At 46.0% G+C, this 17587-nt stretch overlaps 1 protein-coding gene across 1 annotated transcript in view; it reads left to right on the top strand.

Annotated features, from left to right (window-relative positions):
* Positions 1 to 227: 227 nt before the first annotated feature.
* LOC120997337 (rho-related GTP-binding protein RhoB-like) overlaps positions 228 to 17587 on the top strand; it is a 31733-nt gene continuing 14373 nt past the window's right edge. Inside the window, exon 1 of the mRNA XM_040427379.1 lies at positions 228 to 824. Coding sequence (XP_040283313.1) covers positions 281 to 824 — 544 coding nt within the window. The 5' untranslated portion in view covers positions 228 to 280. The remainder of the gene's footprint in view (positions 825 to 17587) is intronic.

The raw sequence follows: 17587 nt of genomic DNA, 5'->3' as shown, positions 1-17587 counted from the left end.
CCCGCCCCCCGTTACCACCTCCATCCCCAAGCTCCAGCCTGTAATAGCCTGTCAGCGGCCGCCGGAGGCGACCCCGCCCCTTCTCCTACCTCCACCAATCAGCGGCAGCTTCCCGGAGCATGCCGTCATTGCCGCCTCTGCCATTGGCTGGCTATATTAATAAGAAAGCCACAGGAAGGTTTAAATAGCCAGCACTCAGCGTGGACAAGACTCACAGAACCCGGTGGTGAACAGGCGGGAGAGCGTCCGCCTGAGTGACCGCCACATCCCGCAGGTGGCCATGATCCGCAAGAAGCTGATAGTGATCGGGGACGGGGCTTGCGGCAAGACCTGCCTGCTGACTGTCTTCATCAGGGACGAGTTCCCCGAGGGCTATGTGCCTAACGTCTTCGAGAACTACGTGGCCGACATGGAGGTGGACGGCAAGCAGGTGGAGCTGGCGCTGTGGGACACGGCCGGCCAGGAGGGCTACGACCGCCTGCTGCCGTTTCAATACGCTGGTACGGACGTCATCCTCATGTGCTTCTCCGTGGACAGCCCGGACTCCCTGGAGAACATCCCGGAGAAGTGGGTGCCCGAGGTCAAGCGCTTCTGCCCCAATGTGCCCATCATCCTGGTGGCCAACAAGAAGGACCTACGGAACGACGAGCACATCCGCAACGAGCTGGCACGGATGAAGCAGAAGCCGGTGCGGACCGAAGACGGACGGGCTATGGCCGTCCGTATATCCGCCTACGAGTACCTGGAGTGCTCCGCCAAAAACAAGGACGGGGTGAAGGAGGTCTTCGAGACGGCCACCAGGGCGGCGCTCCAGAAGAGGCACGGTCGGGGCAGGGAGTGCAAGCTCCTCTGATCCTGGAGACTGTATGTACTGGTACCCACCTGACAGAGGGTGGCCTGGCCCTGATGCCAGGACGGGGGACCCCCAGACTAAGACCCCCCCCCCCCCCTTGGGGAAGGAAAGCCACCTACAGTATTTGGGTGGGGGCAGGGCATTGCTTGTGACCTCTGTGCCCTTTACACTACCTTGAAAGGGGGTCGCCCCCTAAACTGAGATGGGACGCATTGCCTTGGAGACTCCTGTACATTGATCTGTATGATATATCTGTATGGTCTGAACTGCGCTCTGTGCCTCCTCTGCAGCCGACGTGTTCAACTTTTTTTATTTTATTTTTTTGTTTTATGGCTTTATTTAGGCTGGGTTCACACCTGAGCGTATTGGGTATGCGCATTTTACAGGCGTATTTTGGGGCGTTTTTGTATTTAAACGCTCGTAATACGCGCGTTTGTGTGGCGTATTTTGTTGTGTTATGGGGTGGACCTGTGGATGACGCTGTTATGGGGTGGACCTGTGGATGACGCTGTTATGGGGTGGACCTGTGGATGACGCTGTTATGGGGTGGACCTGTGGATGACGCTGTTATAGGGGATGTGTGCTATGACACATAGGGCCATGAGGGGGGCCAGCATAAGACTAGGGTACATATAGCATCTTATGCTGGTCCCCCTCATGGCCCTATGTGTCCCCTCATGTGTCCTAAACTGCGCACATTACTGGCTTTGTGTGTAAAGTATTTTACTACTGTCTGAAACAAGCTCTCTCCTATTGATAAAATGGCCGCCTCTGTACTCTCACTATGAATGTACTGCAGCGAGCGTCCCTTAGTAACGCTCCTCCCACTTAATTCGGGAAGCAGGAGCGTTACTAAGTGACGTCAGTCACGCGCCGGCCGGCCCGCTCGCTGGAGTGCATTCATAGTGAGAGTACAGAGGCTGGCCATTTTATCAATAGGAGAGAGCTTGTTTCAGACAGTAGTTATACACAAAGCCAGTTATGTGCGCGGGGCCCCTTCATATATATATAATCGCAGCATTTTCGGCGTACGTATGCGCGTTTTTAAATGAGCAAACACAAGCAAACGCCCATTGTCGCGCGTTCCCGCTGAAGTCTAAGGGTGGGAACGTGCGGCAATACGCCCCAAAGAAGCTCCTGTACTTCTTGGGGCGTAGAGCGTTTTACAGCGCGTTCGTACGCGCTGTAAAACGCTCAGGTGAGAACCATGCCCATAGGGAATCATTGGTTCTTGCCTGTTGAGCATTTTACAGCGCGTAGGAACGCGCTGTAAAACGCTCAGGTGTGAACCCAGCCTTAAGGTTACTTTCACAATGGCGTTTCTGGGACCGCCTGTGGGATCCGTTTCAGGGATATCACAAGTGGCCCAAAACGGATCAGTTCAGCCCCAATGCATTCTGAATGGATAAGGATCCGCTCAGAATGCATCAATTTGGCTGCGTTTGGTCTCCGTTGCGTTTTTTTGGACGGTCACTAAAACGCAGCTTGCAGTGTTTTGGTGTCCGTCTGACGATGCGGAGCCTTAGGAGACTTAGGCCTCATGCACACAACAGTATTTTTTCACGGTCCGCAAAATGGGGTTCCGTTGTTCCGTGATCCGTTTCCGTGTGTCTTCCTTGATTTTTGGAGGATCACCAGACATGAAAAGTGAAAAAAAAAATCTAAGTCAAGTTTGCCTTGAAAATGATAGGAAAAAAACGGACACGGATCACGGACGCGGATGACAATCTTGTGTGCCTCCGTGTTTTTTCACGGACCCATTGACTTGAATGGGTCCGCGAACCGTTGTCCGTGAAAAAAATAGGACAGGTCATATTTTTTCACAGACTGGAAACACTGATTACGGACGTAGAAAATCACGGAAAACGGAACAACGGACAAGGAACCCAACAACAGCCGTGTGCATGAGGCCTTACAATGTAAGTCAATAGGGACGGATCAGTTTTTCCCTGACACAATATGATGCAATTGAAAACTGATCCGTCCTCCATTGACTTTCAATGTAAGTCAGGGCGGATCCGTTTTGACTTAGACCTTTTTTGAATGAATAATGCAAACGGATCCGTTCTGAGCGGATACAAGCGTTTGCATTATAGGTGCCGATCTGTCTGCAGCTACAAGACGGATCCACATCAAACGCGAGTGTGAAAGTAGCCTAAGTTTTGCACTATTTTTATTTGGACACACATGCACTTGCTGTCTGCGTACACACTGTAACGCGATTTATTTGGACAAGAACGGCCGCTTTCTCCTGAGATGCGGATGTAGCAAAGCTGAGTTTGTCACGCGGCACATGTTCGTTTTAGCGTTACGTAGGTTTGTGGGTGAACGAGAAGCGACGCAGTGGCCTCCCGTGGAATTCAGCTCTGCTACATCTGTACATAGTGTATTGCTTTGTTAGGGCTCTTTCACACTTGCGGCAGGACGGATCCGACATGCTGTTCACCATGTCGGCTCCGTCCTGTCGCTATTTCGCCGTGCCGCCGGACCGTCGCTCTGTCCCCATTGACTATAATGAAGACGGGGGCGGAGCTCAGGTGGAGCACGGCGAAAGCCGCCGGACTAAAAAGTCGGACATGCAGGACTTTTTAGTCTGGCGGATTTCGCCGTGCTGCGCCGGTGCTCCGCCCCCGTCCCCATTATAGTCAATGGGGACGGAGCGGTGATCCGGCAGCACGGCGAAATAGCGGCAGGACGGATCCGACGTGCTGAACAGCATGTCAGATTCGTCCTGCCGCAAGTGTGAAAGAGCCCTTAGAATGAGGGTCGGCAACATCCAGCTGTTCTGAAACTACAACTCCCAGGATGCTGCATTAACTTTTATGGGAGTTGGAACATCCAAGCTTGCTGGGAGTTGTAGTTTCAGAACTGCAACTCTCTGGATGCTCCATTCACGTCTATGGGAGAACATATGAGCATGCTGGGAGTTGTAGTTTCAGATTTACTCCCATAGAAGACAATGGAGCATCCTGAGTGTTGTAGTTCTGAAACTACAAATCCCAGGATGCTCCATTCACTTCTATGGGAGGTAGAATATCCGAGCATGCTGGGAGTTGTAGTTTTGCAGCAGCTGGCGGTTGCTGATCCCTGTTACGAAGCCGAGGTTACATGACCTTCTGTGCCCCCCCCCAGCCTGTAGTCGGTGCCGCCATGTTGGCGTTGACCTCTGGGGCAGATATTATAATGCTGATTTTTGATATTTTTGGACAGTGGTACTGAACTGTTAATTTCTGAGAACACAAGCTGTTGGCGGGGAAGCCATGCGTTTTGGATATGTTCACATGAAGGTTAACCCCTTCAGGACCCTGCCATTTTTCAGCTTAACCCCTTAAGGACCCGCGTCGTACATGTATGGCGCTGGGTGGATGTGACTTAACCCCTTAAGGACACATGACGTACCGGTACGGCATGTTTCCCGAGTCCTTAAGGACCCATGACGTACCGGTACGTCATGAGTTTAAAATAAGATTGCGGCGCCCCGGGGGTTAATCCGAACGGGATTCCGGCTGAAATCATTCAGCCGGCATCCTGTCACAACGCCGGGGGGCAAGTCATGTGACCTCCCCGTAACGGCGATCGCAGCAAACCGCAGTTCAATTCAGACCTGCGGTTTGCTGCGCTTTTAGCCGATTCTGGGATCAAACTTTAAAATGCCCGAAAAAAAGTTTTATTAACCTCTCCTGCACCCCTGAATGATATTATGTGGGCGGGTGGTGTAGGGGGGGTGTCGCAGGAGGCGGGCGGTGCGGCAGGCGGGATCGCGATCCCACGCCCGCCTCCCCTTGAATAATCGTTGGTGGACAGTGGGTATACCAGGGTGTCTGCACATTGCTGACACCCTGGTATAAACGGCTGACATCGGTGATGCTATGTCAGCCGTTTAACCCTTTCCATACATCGGTCCGTACGGACCGCTGTATGGAAAAGGTTAACAGCTCAGGGAGCACCCTCCCTCTCCCATCAGGGGGCTGCTGTGCCTTTGCAGCCCCCCGATGGGAGAGGGAGAGAGCCCCCAGACAGCCCCGTCCTTACCCTTCCCCTGTCTGCGCAGTTGTGGCTACAACTGAGCAGACGGTGAAGGTTCTCATGGCAACAGGACGCCTTCTCAGGCATCCTGCGGTCCATGGTGCTGAACAGATCTTTGCTAAAGGCATAGATCTGTTCAGACAAAGTGTAAGTAAAATACAGTACAGCACCCTATATAGTGTACTGTACTGTATTATACAGACATCAGACCCACTGGATCTTCAAGAAGCAAGCGGGTCTGGGTCAAAAAAATGTAAAAAAAAAGTGAAAAAAGTTAAGATAAAAAAACACATTTATCACTGAATAAAAAAAAAAAGAAAAATACACTACACATATTAGGTATTTCCGCATCCGTAACAACCTGATCTATAAAACGGTCATGTTACTTTCCCCGCACGGTGAACGCCATAAAAATAAAAAAATTAAACTATGAGAAAATTGAAATTTTGCCCACCTTACTTCCCAAAAAAGGTAATAAAAGTGATCAAAAAAGTCGCATGTACGCCAAAATAGTACCAATCAAACCATCATCTCATCCCGCAAAAATCATACCCTACCCAAGATAATCGCCTAAAAACTGAAAAAACTATGGCTCTTAGACTATGGAGACACTAAAACATTTTTTTTGTTTTAAAAATGAAATCATTGTGTAAAAAAAATGGTATACATATTAGGTATCGCCACGTCCGTGACAACCTGCTCTATAAAATTACCACATGATCTAACCTGTCAGATGAATGTTGTAAATAATAAAAAAGTGCCCAAAAATCTATTTCTTGTTGCCTTGCCGCACAAAAAAGTGTAATATAGAGCAACCAAAAATCATATGTACCCTAAACTAGTACCAACAAAACTGCCACCTTATCCCGTAGTTTCTAAAATGGGGTCACTTTTTTGGAGTTTCTACTCTAGGGGTGCATCAGGGGGGCTTCAAATGGGACATGGTGTCAAAAAAACCAGTCCAGCAAAATCTGCCTTCCAAAAACCGTATGGCATTCATTTCCTTCTGCGCCCTGCCGTGTGCCCGTACAGCGGTTTACGACCACATATGGGGTGTTTCTGTAAACTACAGAATCAGGGCCATAAATAATGAGTTTTGTTTGGCTGTTAACCCTTGCTTTGTAACTAGAAAAAAAATATTAAAATGGAAAATCTGCCAAAAAAGTGAAATTTTGAAATTGTATCTCTATTTTCCATTAAATCTTGTGCAACGCCTAAAGGGTTAACAAAGTTTGTAAAATCAGTTTTGAATACCTTGAGGGGTGTAGTTTCTTAGATAGGGTCACTTTTTTGGAGTTTCTACTCTAGGGGTGCATCAGGGGGGCTTCAAATGGGACATGGTGTCAAAAAACAGTCCAGCAAAATCTGGCTTCCAAAAACCATACGGCGCACCTTTCCCTCTACGCCCTACTGTGTGCCCGTACAGTAGTTTACGGCCACATATGGGGTGTTTCTGTAAACGGCAGAGTCAGGGCTATAAAGATAGTCTTGTTGGGCTGTTAACCCTTGCTTTGTTAGTGGAAAAAATGGGTTAAAATGGAAAATTAGGCAAAAAGATTCTCAAATTTCATCCCCATTTGCCAATAACTCTTGTGCAACACCTAAAGGGTTAACGAAGTTTGTAAAATCAGTTTTGAATACCTTGAGGGGTGTAGTTTATAGAATGGGGTCATTTTTGGGCGGTTTCTATTATGTAAGCCTCGCAAAGTGACTTCAGACCTGTAGTGGTCCCTAAAAATTGGGTTTTTGTTTTTTCCTGAAAAATTTTAAGATTTGCTTCTAAACTTCTAAGCCTTGTAACCTCCCCAAAAAATAAAATATCATTCCCAAAATGCTACAAACATGAAGTAGGCATATGGGGAATGTAAAGTCATCACAATTTTTGGGGGTATTACTATGTATTACAGAAGTAGAGAAACTGAAACTTTGAAATTTGCCAATTTTTCAAAGTTTTGGGTAAATATGGTATTATTTTATGCCAAAAAATTAACTTTTTTGACCCAATTTTAGCAGTGTCATGAAGTACAATATGTGACGAAAAAACTATCTCAGAACGGCCTGGGTAAGTCAAAGCGTTTTAAAGTTATCAGCACTTAAAGTGACACTGGTCAGATTTGCAAAAAATGGCCAAGTCCTTAAGGTGAAATAGGGCTGAGTCCTTAAGGGGTTAAAGGGGGATTCCCATCGCATTGATCATATTTGAATTTGTTATTGAAGTGCCTGTGGTCATTTTTCTAGTTACAGTATGCTTCTTTATCAAATCTCTACCTATCTTGGCAAAATTCATTCACTCCTCCCCCACTGTTGTCTTCTGGTAACCACTAGATATGGTCACCGCATGTGTGCCACATCAGTGGGCCGCACCTGCTCAGAACACATTGTCTTCCTCTGGCCAGGCCGCACATTGCTGTCATGAACGCTCACGCCGCCACACATGCACAATGGTGACTTCTTCCTGGCCGAGTATAGTATAGTCATTAGAGGCATGAAGCCAGGAAGTGAACAGCAGAGCTGGCTGCAGGTGAGGAGGAATTGGCAAGAAGGGAAAACCCCTTTAAGGACCAGTGACGTACATGTACGGCGGGCAGGAGCCACGCCCGCCCTAACAGTGGCAGTCACTGACAGCTGGGCCCCTTCTGCATATGCCGGCATCAATGAAAACAGATGCCGGTGTGTAAACCCCTTGTATGCCGCTCCACTTCCCCATCGGGTCCCTGCGCTGCAATGGCGGCGACCCGATGGCAGAGAAGGCAAGCCCGATGCCTTCCATAGGCATTGGGGCTTGTCTTCTACGGAAGCCTGTAAGATTCAGCCTTAGGCTGGGTCTCACAGGCAGGCTGTCAGAATAAAAGTTGACATGCAATCTATTACATACAATAAAGGTTGTATTGTAAAACATTGCAGAAAGGATCAGACCCCCAGAAGTTGAAGTCCCAGAGTGGGACAAAAATGTTTTAAAAAAAAAAAGTGTTCATAATAAAAAAATGTGAAGTTTCAAGTAAAAAAAAAATAAAAAATCCCCACATAAAACACATAAAATTGTAAAAGAAAACCAGACATATTGGGTATGGCTGTGTCCATAACGACCGGCTCTACAAAAATATTATGATGCACCCCCCTCATCTGAACGCCGTAGAAAAAATAAAAACTGTGCTTAAACAATATATTTTTTTCTATATATTCTTTTGTCACCTTGCATCAAAGTGTAACACCAAGCTATCAAAAAAGCTGTATGCCCCCCAAAATAGTACCAATCAGTCACCTCATCCTGCAAAAAATTAGCCCCTACATAAAACAATCGGGCAAAAAATTATAAAAAAAACTATGGCTCTCCAGAATATGGAGACACAAACATGATTTTTGTTTCAAAAATGCTGTTATTGTGTCTATCTTAAGTTAAAGAAATATATACCTATATACCTATTGGGTATTGCTACAGAACCTGCTGTATGAAAATATCACATGAACTAACCCCTCAGGTGAACACCGTAAAAAAAAAGTGTAAAAAAGCAATTTTTTGTCACCTTGCATCACAAAGTGTAATACCAAGCGATCAAAAAGTCATATGCACCCTAAAATAGTACCAATTATACCGTCATCTCATACCGAAAAATAAGCTCCTACATGATGGTCGCACACCCCCCCCCCCCCCCAAAAAAAACTATGGCTTTTAGAATATCTAGACACTAAGAAATAATTTTTTTCAAAAATGCTTTATTATGTAAAACTGAAACAAGCAACCAAAACAAGTAGTCATATTTGGTAATGTCGCGTCCGTAACAACCTGCTCTATAAAAAATACAACATGATCTAACCTGTCAGATGAACATTGTAAATAAAATCTGTGCCAAAACAGCTATTTTTGTTACTTTGCCTCACAAAAAGTGTAATATAGAGCAACCAAAAATCATATGTACCCTAAAATAGTACCAACAAAACTGCCACCTTATCCCGTAGTTTCTAAAATGGGGGTAATTTTTTTGGGAGTTTCTACTCTATGGGTGCGTCAGGGGGTCCTCAAATGTGACATGGCAGCTTAAAATTATCCCAGTGAAATCTGCCTTCCAAAAATCATATGGCGTTCCTTTCCTTCTGCTCCCTGCCGTGTGCTCGTACAGAAGTTTACGACCACATATGGAGTGTTTCCTTAAACTACAGAATGAGGGCCATAAATAGAGTTTTGTTTGGCTGTTAACCCTTGCTTTGTTAATGAATTAAAATGGAAAATCTGCCAAAAAAGTGAAATTTAATCTCCATTTTCCTTTAATACTTGTGGAACACCTAAAGGGTTAACAAAGTTTATGAAATCTGTTTTGAATACCTTGAGGGGTGTAGTTTCTAAAATGGGGTCATTTTTAGGTGGTTTCTATTATGTAAGCCTCACAAAGTAAGTTCAGACCTGAACTGGTCCTGAAAAATTGGGTTTTGGAAATTTCTTCTTAATTTGCTTCTGAACGTCTAAGCCTTCTAACGTACCAAAAAAAAGTCATTTACAAAATGATCCAAACATGAAGTAGACATATGGGAAATGTAAAGTATTTATTTTAGGATATATCGCTATCTGTTGTAAAAGTGGAGAAATTGACATTTAGAAAATTGCGAATTTTTCCAAATTGTTGGTAAATTAGATTTTTATTTTTTTTATAAATGAAATATTTTGACTCAGATTTGAAGTCTCAGAATGGCTTAGATTAATAAAAACGTTTTAAAGTTATTACCACATAAGGCTACTTTCACACTTGCGTTTGGGGTTCCGTTTGAGGGCTCCGTTCATCCCCAATGCATTCTGAATGGATAAGGATCCGTTCAGAATGCATCAGTTTGGCTCCGTTCCGCCTCCATTCTGCTCTGGAGGCAGACACCAAAACGCAGCTTGAGGCGTTTTGGTGTCCGCCTGGCCGTGCGGAGCCAAACGGATCCGTCCTGACTTACAATGCAAGTCAATGGGGACGGATCCATTTGACGTTGACACAATATGGTGCAATTGCAAACGGATCCGTCCCCCATTGACTTTCAATGTAAAGTCAGGAGTCCCTATTAATATACCATCGGATCGGAGTTTTCTCCAATCCGATGGTATATTTTAACTTGAAGCGTCCCCATAACCATGGGAACGCCTCTGTTAGAATATACAATCGGATTTGAGTTAGATCGTGAAAACTCAGATCCGACAGTATATTTTAACACAGAGGCCTTCCCATGGTGATGGGGACGCTTCAAGTTAGAATATACTAAGAACTGTGTACATAACTGCTGCTTGGCAGCACCCAATCTCTTACAGGGGGCTGTGATCCGCACAATTAACCCCTCAGGTGCCCCATGTGAAAGAGTAAACTCCCCCCCCCCCCCCCCCCCCCTTCAAGGCCAAAGTTTCCTCTTCCACATAAGAAGACACCAGAAACAACAGAACATGAGCCAGTTATGTACCGCTTGGGGGCACATATCACCGCTGCGGCCGGTCCTTGACTAAATCGGTACATGCGATCCCTGTCCAGGCCGGAAGTTTACAAGCAGGGACAGGAGCGAGACAAATGTAGCAATGGATAGAAGGAGCCAAAACTTTGCAGTGAGGGGCAGAAAAGTGTGCTTCCCTCCAAGTCCGACAGGGAGTAGAGCCAAAAACTATCAAAAAGCTGGGAACCACAAAAATTTTTCTTACCTGCGCTGTCTGTGGCTGGCCGGCGCTCCTCCTACTGGTAACTGACAGGGCTGTGTGATGCGCCGCACAGACCTGACACTTACCAGTAGGAGGAGCGCTGGCCGGCCACAGACAGCGCAGGTAAGTATAAGCTAAGTAACCATGGCAGCCAGGACTGCAGTAGCGTCCTAGCTGCCATGGTAACCGATCGGAGCCCCAGCGATTAAACTGGGACTCCGATAGGAAATGCTGCTCCGCTGCCACCAATGATGGGGGGGGGGGGGGTGTTAGCCTGTGGCACCAATGCTTTTAATACTGGGGAGGGAGGGGGATCTGGCCCCTGCTGCCTGACAGCACCTGATCAGGGGGCTGAGATTTGCACAATTAACCCCTCAGGTGCGGCACCTGAGGGGTTAATTGTGCAGATCACAGCCCCCTGTAAGAGATTGGGTGCTGCCAGGCAGCAGGGGGCTGTTATGTACACAGTTCTTAGTATATTCTAAGTTGAAGCGTCCCCATCACCATGGGAACGCCTCTGTGTTAGAATATACTGTCGGATCTGAGTTTTCACTGTGAAAACTCAGATCTGAAAAAGCTGTTATGCAGATGGATCCGTTCTGAACGGATGCAAGCGTTTACATTATAGGTGCGGATCCGTCTGTGCAGATACCAGACGGATCCGCACCTAACGCAAGTGTGAAAGTAGCCTTACAGTAAAAGTATTCAGCATTTTACATTGGCACCGTATTTTTTTTGTTCGCGTCCTCCTGCCCACATACTGGTGCCCCTCACTCTAGCCGGCTGTCCACACCTTGATACAATTATGTATTAGAAGGTGTATTGCTCTGTAAGAAGCAAGCAATTCTCTCTTCATCTATTGGGCTACCCATGTAAGCGGGAGGGGGAGGCTACATTTATATATGTGTAACGATCCTGCTCACAATCTGTTCAATACATACAACACACTTCAACAATCAGACCAGTTAGCAGTATTTCAAGTTAGTATAATAGGTCAATTGACTAAACTCAAAATTCAAGCACGTCCATTAGTAGCCTCTATATCGCGGCTTTACAATATTATATGGCAATTAGTCCATAGGTTAATTCATGCCGTGCTGTTAGCATAGTTAATATAGTTAGCTCAAGTAGATTCGGGTTCCAATTCATATAATGGTACTCTGATATCGCAAACCCATTAATATGGTTAGCCCTGCAGTGAAAAATGTCATCAGAGGCTCCAGAGACAATAGGACGCAACAGCTTTTACACCTATATAGTGAGCGGCCAGTTAACCCAAACAGTTCGTTCCACACAGTGGTGTAATTAATGCACTTCAGTCACACAGCCCGTTACTATAGCATGCACCACTGTGCTCCAGACCAGTTACTATGGTTAGTTGTGTTAAGCGTTAAACAGTCCGAGGTGTCTCTGCCGATCATATAGCGTGTCAATATATGCCGTTTTTTTTTGCAAACACAAGGTTAGTTGGGTTAATACATTCCCCACATATCATTCTTCAGCCCATCTTAATCTTTTTATAGGCCGATTCCACCATGTCACCTCTCCTCTTATCAATGTGACTCACTCGCTCCACCAGGCCTCCCTTCAATTAGCACAGTCTGCTCTGTTGAGTGTGTTTAAGCCTTGGATTTATATGCCATAGATAAAAACTCTTTAGTTTATGCACCAGCAGCCGTCCCCTGCAGCTTCAAGGCCTTAGCCCAACTATTCAGGGGAGGGGAGAGAGGGGGCAACTCGGGGGGCTATACACAATCCGGAAGCTGGCTTTTTCCACTTAACCACTGTTATTTTCCCCCTCTTCCCATCAACCACAACAACTTGTCCTTCCCCCTGCCGCCTCGGCTCTTCCCCAAAATACCCATTGTCCTGCAGGGGGATGGGGGGAGGGGGGGCTGCCCGGTACTCACACTTGCAGCTGATTTCTTGGCGGTCTTGATCTTCCTTATGTTGGTTAAGTCGCTCTTGCACCAGCACCCATGCACCTCCAGTCTAAGCACCTTGCCCGGTCCGCGCCTACACTCTAGTCCCGTAATTTTCCTCCACTGATTCAAAAGATAGAGGGGGAGCTGGAAAGGTGGACAGAGCTACCATTATCCTTGTGCGGGAGAGCGCATCTTTTAAAAATGGTTAGTTTTTCGAGGCTATTATATCCCTTACAAACAATTCCACTATTATTAAAACACAGGGATATAAAAAGAATACAGTCAGCCTTTGTCTCTTTCTTATGGAAAAAAAAAAGGGCCCGTATAGCATACGAGAAACTGACGATGTTGAAATGGGAAGGGGGACTTCAGCTACCGAACATTCGACATTATAATTTGGCAGCTCTGTTTAGGCATGCCAGAGACTGGATTTGGGGAACCTCCTTTTTCTCAGCGGGCAGTTTAGAGAAAGATCTGGCAGATTCGTGGGATTTACCGGCCCTATTACATACGAGACATCCCTTCCCAAATAAAAGGGTCTATACTCTTAAGAGATACCATAATGGCCTGGAAGGAAATAAGGAAGATTTATAGGCTCTCAATGTATTTGTCCCCGCAGATGCCATTATGGACATTGCCTTCTTTTCCTCAGGGAAGGGAAAATAAAATGTATAGAGAGTGGAAAGGGAAAAATATACGCAAACTGTATGATCTTTTAGACAATACACGCCAACATCTCATCGCTTGGGGGGAATTCTGCTCAAGATATCAATTGGCTTCTGCTCACTACCTTTCCTTCCTACAGATCAAATCTTACTGTGCTGCGCAAGCGGCTACGATGGGGGAGACGGAGAGGTTGACATGGTTTGAAGGTTTAGTAAGTGTAGAGAATTCCATGACCTCTCTCAGATCTATATTGTAGAATTCATAGTATAAGCACAATAGGTCTGGTTAAAGGAGTCTTTACTAAATGGGAAAGAGAGCTTGATGACAGAGATCTGACCAGGAAGATGAGAGATGGATTGGATTTTATAAGGAGGGCCATACCTAACGAACAGTGGAGAGAAACTCAATTGAAGATTATGCATAGGGCGACATATGCTTTTGACCTTTCATACAAGGACGCCCCAGCTCACTATTTGAGACAATGTCCTAAATGTGCTCTACCTAAAGAAATACGGATTGTGGAGCTGTTCAAAATTGTCACCTCTATGGAATCAGGCCATAGATTATGTGAAAATCACTTGGGAGGTAGAAGTAGCACTTAATCTGCAGCAGTGCATCTTTCAGTTTATACATAAAGATCAATCAACGGAAGGGGGAGAAGGGGTATCGGTGAAAGGGGTACATTTGTTGCTCATGTCAGTCAAGAAATCAATCTTAAGGCATTGGTTAAACAATAAGGTTCCTAATCGGGAGGAAGTCTTGGGAACCATGAAACAAGTGCTGTATATGGAGAGACTAGAAATAGAAAAGAATAAAGAAAAGACAATAGGCAAATTTGTTAAAAAATGTAGAAGTTTTATTGAATCAACACTGAAAAAAGATGAGAAAAGTGAATTAATGTCACCTTTTTCACAAACCAAGTGGTACCTATAAGCCCAAATCGGAGGTAAATTAGGTAAACTGGTAGTATAGCAGGAGATAAGGTGAAGAGCGGATAGTTTCTTTCAGCATGGAACTAAGGGAATAAGTTATGAGTTGGTTTCAGTTAAGGGGTAGGGAGGGACGGGTAGGGGAAAATTGCTTTATTATTAAAAGGAAAAAAGATCAGGATATGTCATTGTTTAGCATAAAGATTTTCGATGTCAACAATTTTCTGATACAATTGGTTTGATTACATTTTGTACCGTATTTCCTGATTGAAATAAAAATAAATAAAAAAGATGGGTACTGTGCGCCTAGGGTAGGTATTTACGGACAATTAACACACTACGTCCCTGCACCCCTGCTACATATGATCCCCCATTTCACTCAAGTTGATAAACATCTGTTCACCTCAGACAATCTGCCAACAAAAACGTGTGCGTCCAAACTGGATCAGAGACGTTCACAGGCAGTGCTGGGATATGAGCACGAATCAACTTGGAAAACTAACTAAATGTGTACCAGCAGATCAGGTTGATAAGCATGTGTCCATATCTAACCGCTTGCTAGGCAACCAAATGTCCGCTTGATAGACATGTGTAGGCAGTAGCTGTGGTACGGGCACAAATCAACCTGTTTCCTGACTATCGGTACACATAGCACACCCTGACTGCTGTAGTTGCTCTACGCATTTCACCAATTATGGTTCATCAGGAGCACTACTGAGAGCATTGCTATTTACAGGGTAAAGTTTTGCAGCAGACAAGCCGCCGGCGGCCGGCCCCATGTGCAGAGGCCGCGGCAAACAGCACTAGAGTGGCCGCCAGAATGCAGGGATTAAGAGGAGGAGGTTCCTCCCCTCAGAGAAGTAAAGCCCCTGGGCCAGCCAATCAGAGGCTGGGGCGTGGTCCAGCCACAGTTAAACCCCGCCCCTCACGTCGGCCCACTCAGCGGAGCGATCTCTCAGAATGTCAAAACATCATATGTTATAGTTTGTAGGGACTAAGACGGCGGTCTATGTAACAAATGAGCAGGAATCAATACAAGAAAGGTAAGGTGAAGGCTGTCAGGGGCTGCTAACCTGCTCACAATCTTAACATGATCAGCATGCCCCTGCATAGTGTACCAAATAAATGATGAAAATACAACCTTAGTTAACTTGGTAACAGCAATGGATCACACAATAAGATGATTGTGCAATAAATCTGATGTACCCATGCTAGCTGTGGAAATCATGATCAAAATATTGGAGCTATGGAAAAGCCAGGACTTGGGTTGCTCTAGATAAAGCAGGTAAATGAGTTGTAATCATTAAGTCCCTCTGGTTTAACCGTGTGCATCCTGAAAATCCACTGTGTTTCTTTCTGTAGCAATTTTTTATCTAAATCTCCACCTGTCATGCCATGTGCGGAGGTCTGCCAGATTGGCAGCACGTGTCTAGCCTTTTGTTTTGAAGTCAAGCTAGATCCGCCTCCCTTCAGGTGCACTGGGTGGGGTCGTTGGTTTCAGTTTAAATAACACCCACTCCCAGTGTCCTGTGCGGGTTATAGCTTCTGTCTGGCTCTGTGTATGCAAGGAAGGATTGGCTGTTCCTGCTCAAAAGATAAGTTGGTTTTTGTTCTCTTGTGGTTTTGCTGTCTAGGCTGTTAGAGAGACACCTGTCCCTCCAGGTTCTGAGGGAGCAGGCTGCCTCTATTCCTCTATCACCATCTTAGGGATTTTAGGGTATTTTCAGCCTAGGCACGAGGAGACGGTATTCCCACCTTAAGGGTCTGATAGTGGGCATATCAGTATAGGGAGAGCTGGTAGGGATATGTTAGGAGGTGACCTTTATCCCCAGCTTCTCGCCTAGAAACTTGTTTGTTTATTTTTCTGTGTATCTTATATCCTGGGATATCTGCTTTCTGACTCCGTTTCTGGGATATCTGCTTTCTGACTCCGGTTTTCGTATGGACCCCGAAAAGGTCCAGGCGGTTCTGGAATGGGACCGCCCGGAAAATCAGAAAGCTTTGATGCGGATTTTGGGGTTTACTAATTAGTATAGAAAATTTATTTTGAACTATTCTACCATTGTAAAACCTCTGACCGATCTGACTAAGAAGGGCGCCGACGTCTCTGGTCGGATGAGGCATTGCAGGCCTTTTCGACTATTAAGGAAAGTTTTGCATCTGCTCCCATTCTGGTGCAGCCCGATGTGTCTCAGCCATTCGTGGTGGAGGTTGATGCATCAGAGGTGGGGGTTGGAGCAGTGCTGTCGCAGGGTTCATCTCCTAGCAAGTGGGTTCCATGTGCTTTTTTTTCCAAGAATCTCTTGGTCACCGAGAGGAATTATGATGTAGGAGATAGAGAATTGCTGGCCATCAATTGGCCTTTGAGGAATGGCGTCACTGGTTGGAGGGGGCGTCTCACCCGGTTACTGTATATACGGATCATAAGAATTTGGCTTACCTGCAATCTGCCAAGCGTCTGACAGGCCAGATGGTCCTGGTTTTTTACCAGGTTCAATTTTGTGGTTACTTTTCGCCCGGGGGTTAAAAACGTTAAGGCAGATGCGTTGTCTCGCAGTTTTCCTGGGGGATGTGATTCAGAGGATCCTGCTCCAATTTTGGCTGATGGGGTGGTGGTCTCCGCTCTGTACCCTGAATTGGAGATGGAGGTGTTGGGAGCCCAGGAGGGGGCTCCTAGTTCTTGTCCCCCAGGGAGGTTGTTTGTTCCTGACGGACTGCGATACAAGGTATTCAAGGAACATCACGATACTGTCCTTGCCAGACATCCTGGTGGTAAGTCCACCTTTGATCTTGTGTCCCGGAGGTTCTGGTGGCCCGGGTTACGTAAGAGCGTTGAGGATTATGTTGCAGCTTGTGAAACCTGTGCACGGTCAAAGGTTGCTCATACTCGACCTGCTGGTTCACTTCTTCCTTTGTCTATTCCGTCTCGTCCTTGGACACACTTGTCTATGGTCTTTATTACGGATCTGCCGAGTTCCTCCGGTAAGACAGTAATTTTGGTGGTTGTTGACCATTTTAGTAAAATGGCTCACTTTATATCGTTAGCTAGTTTACCCAATGCCAAGACTCTTGCGCAGATTTTTGTGGATAATATTGTGAAATTGCATGGCATTCCTTCGGATGTGGTTTCTGATAGGGGCACACAGTTTGTCTCCAGGTTTTGGAGGGCGTTCTGCTCTCTGCTTGGTGTTCAACTTTCGTTCTCTTCGGCTTTTCATCCGCAATCGAATGAGCAGACAGAGCGTACTAATCAAAACCTGGAGACCTACTTGAGGTGCTTTGTGGCTGAGAATCAGGAGGACTGGTCCTCATTCTTGTCCCTAGCATAGTTTGCTTTCAATAACCGTAGGCAGGAGTCCACGGGTAAGTCGCCATTTTTTGGCCGCATAGAGTTTTTATCCTCAGTTTGGTACCTTTTCTGGGACTAGTTCCTCTGGGATGCCAGAGGAGGAGAGATTTTCTTCTGCCTTGTCTTCTATCTGGCGGAGGATCCAAGTGCATTTTGGAGAAGATGGGTGAGAGGTATAAGCGA

This window comes from Bufo bufo, chromosome 4, assembly GCF_905171765.1.
Source record: "Bufo bufo chromosome 4, aBufBuf1.1, whole genome shotgun sequence".
NCBI classification, from domain to species: Eukaryota; Metazoa; Chordata; class Amphibia; order Anura; family Bufonidae; genus Bufo; species Bufo bufo.
The sequence above is the reverse complement of the archived record's forward strand: the minus strand, read 5'-3'. Positions and strand labels throughout refer to the sequence as shown.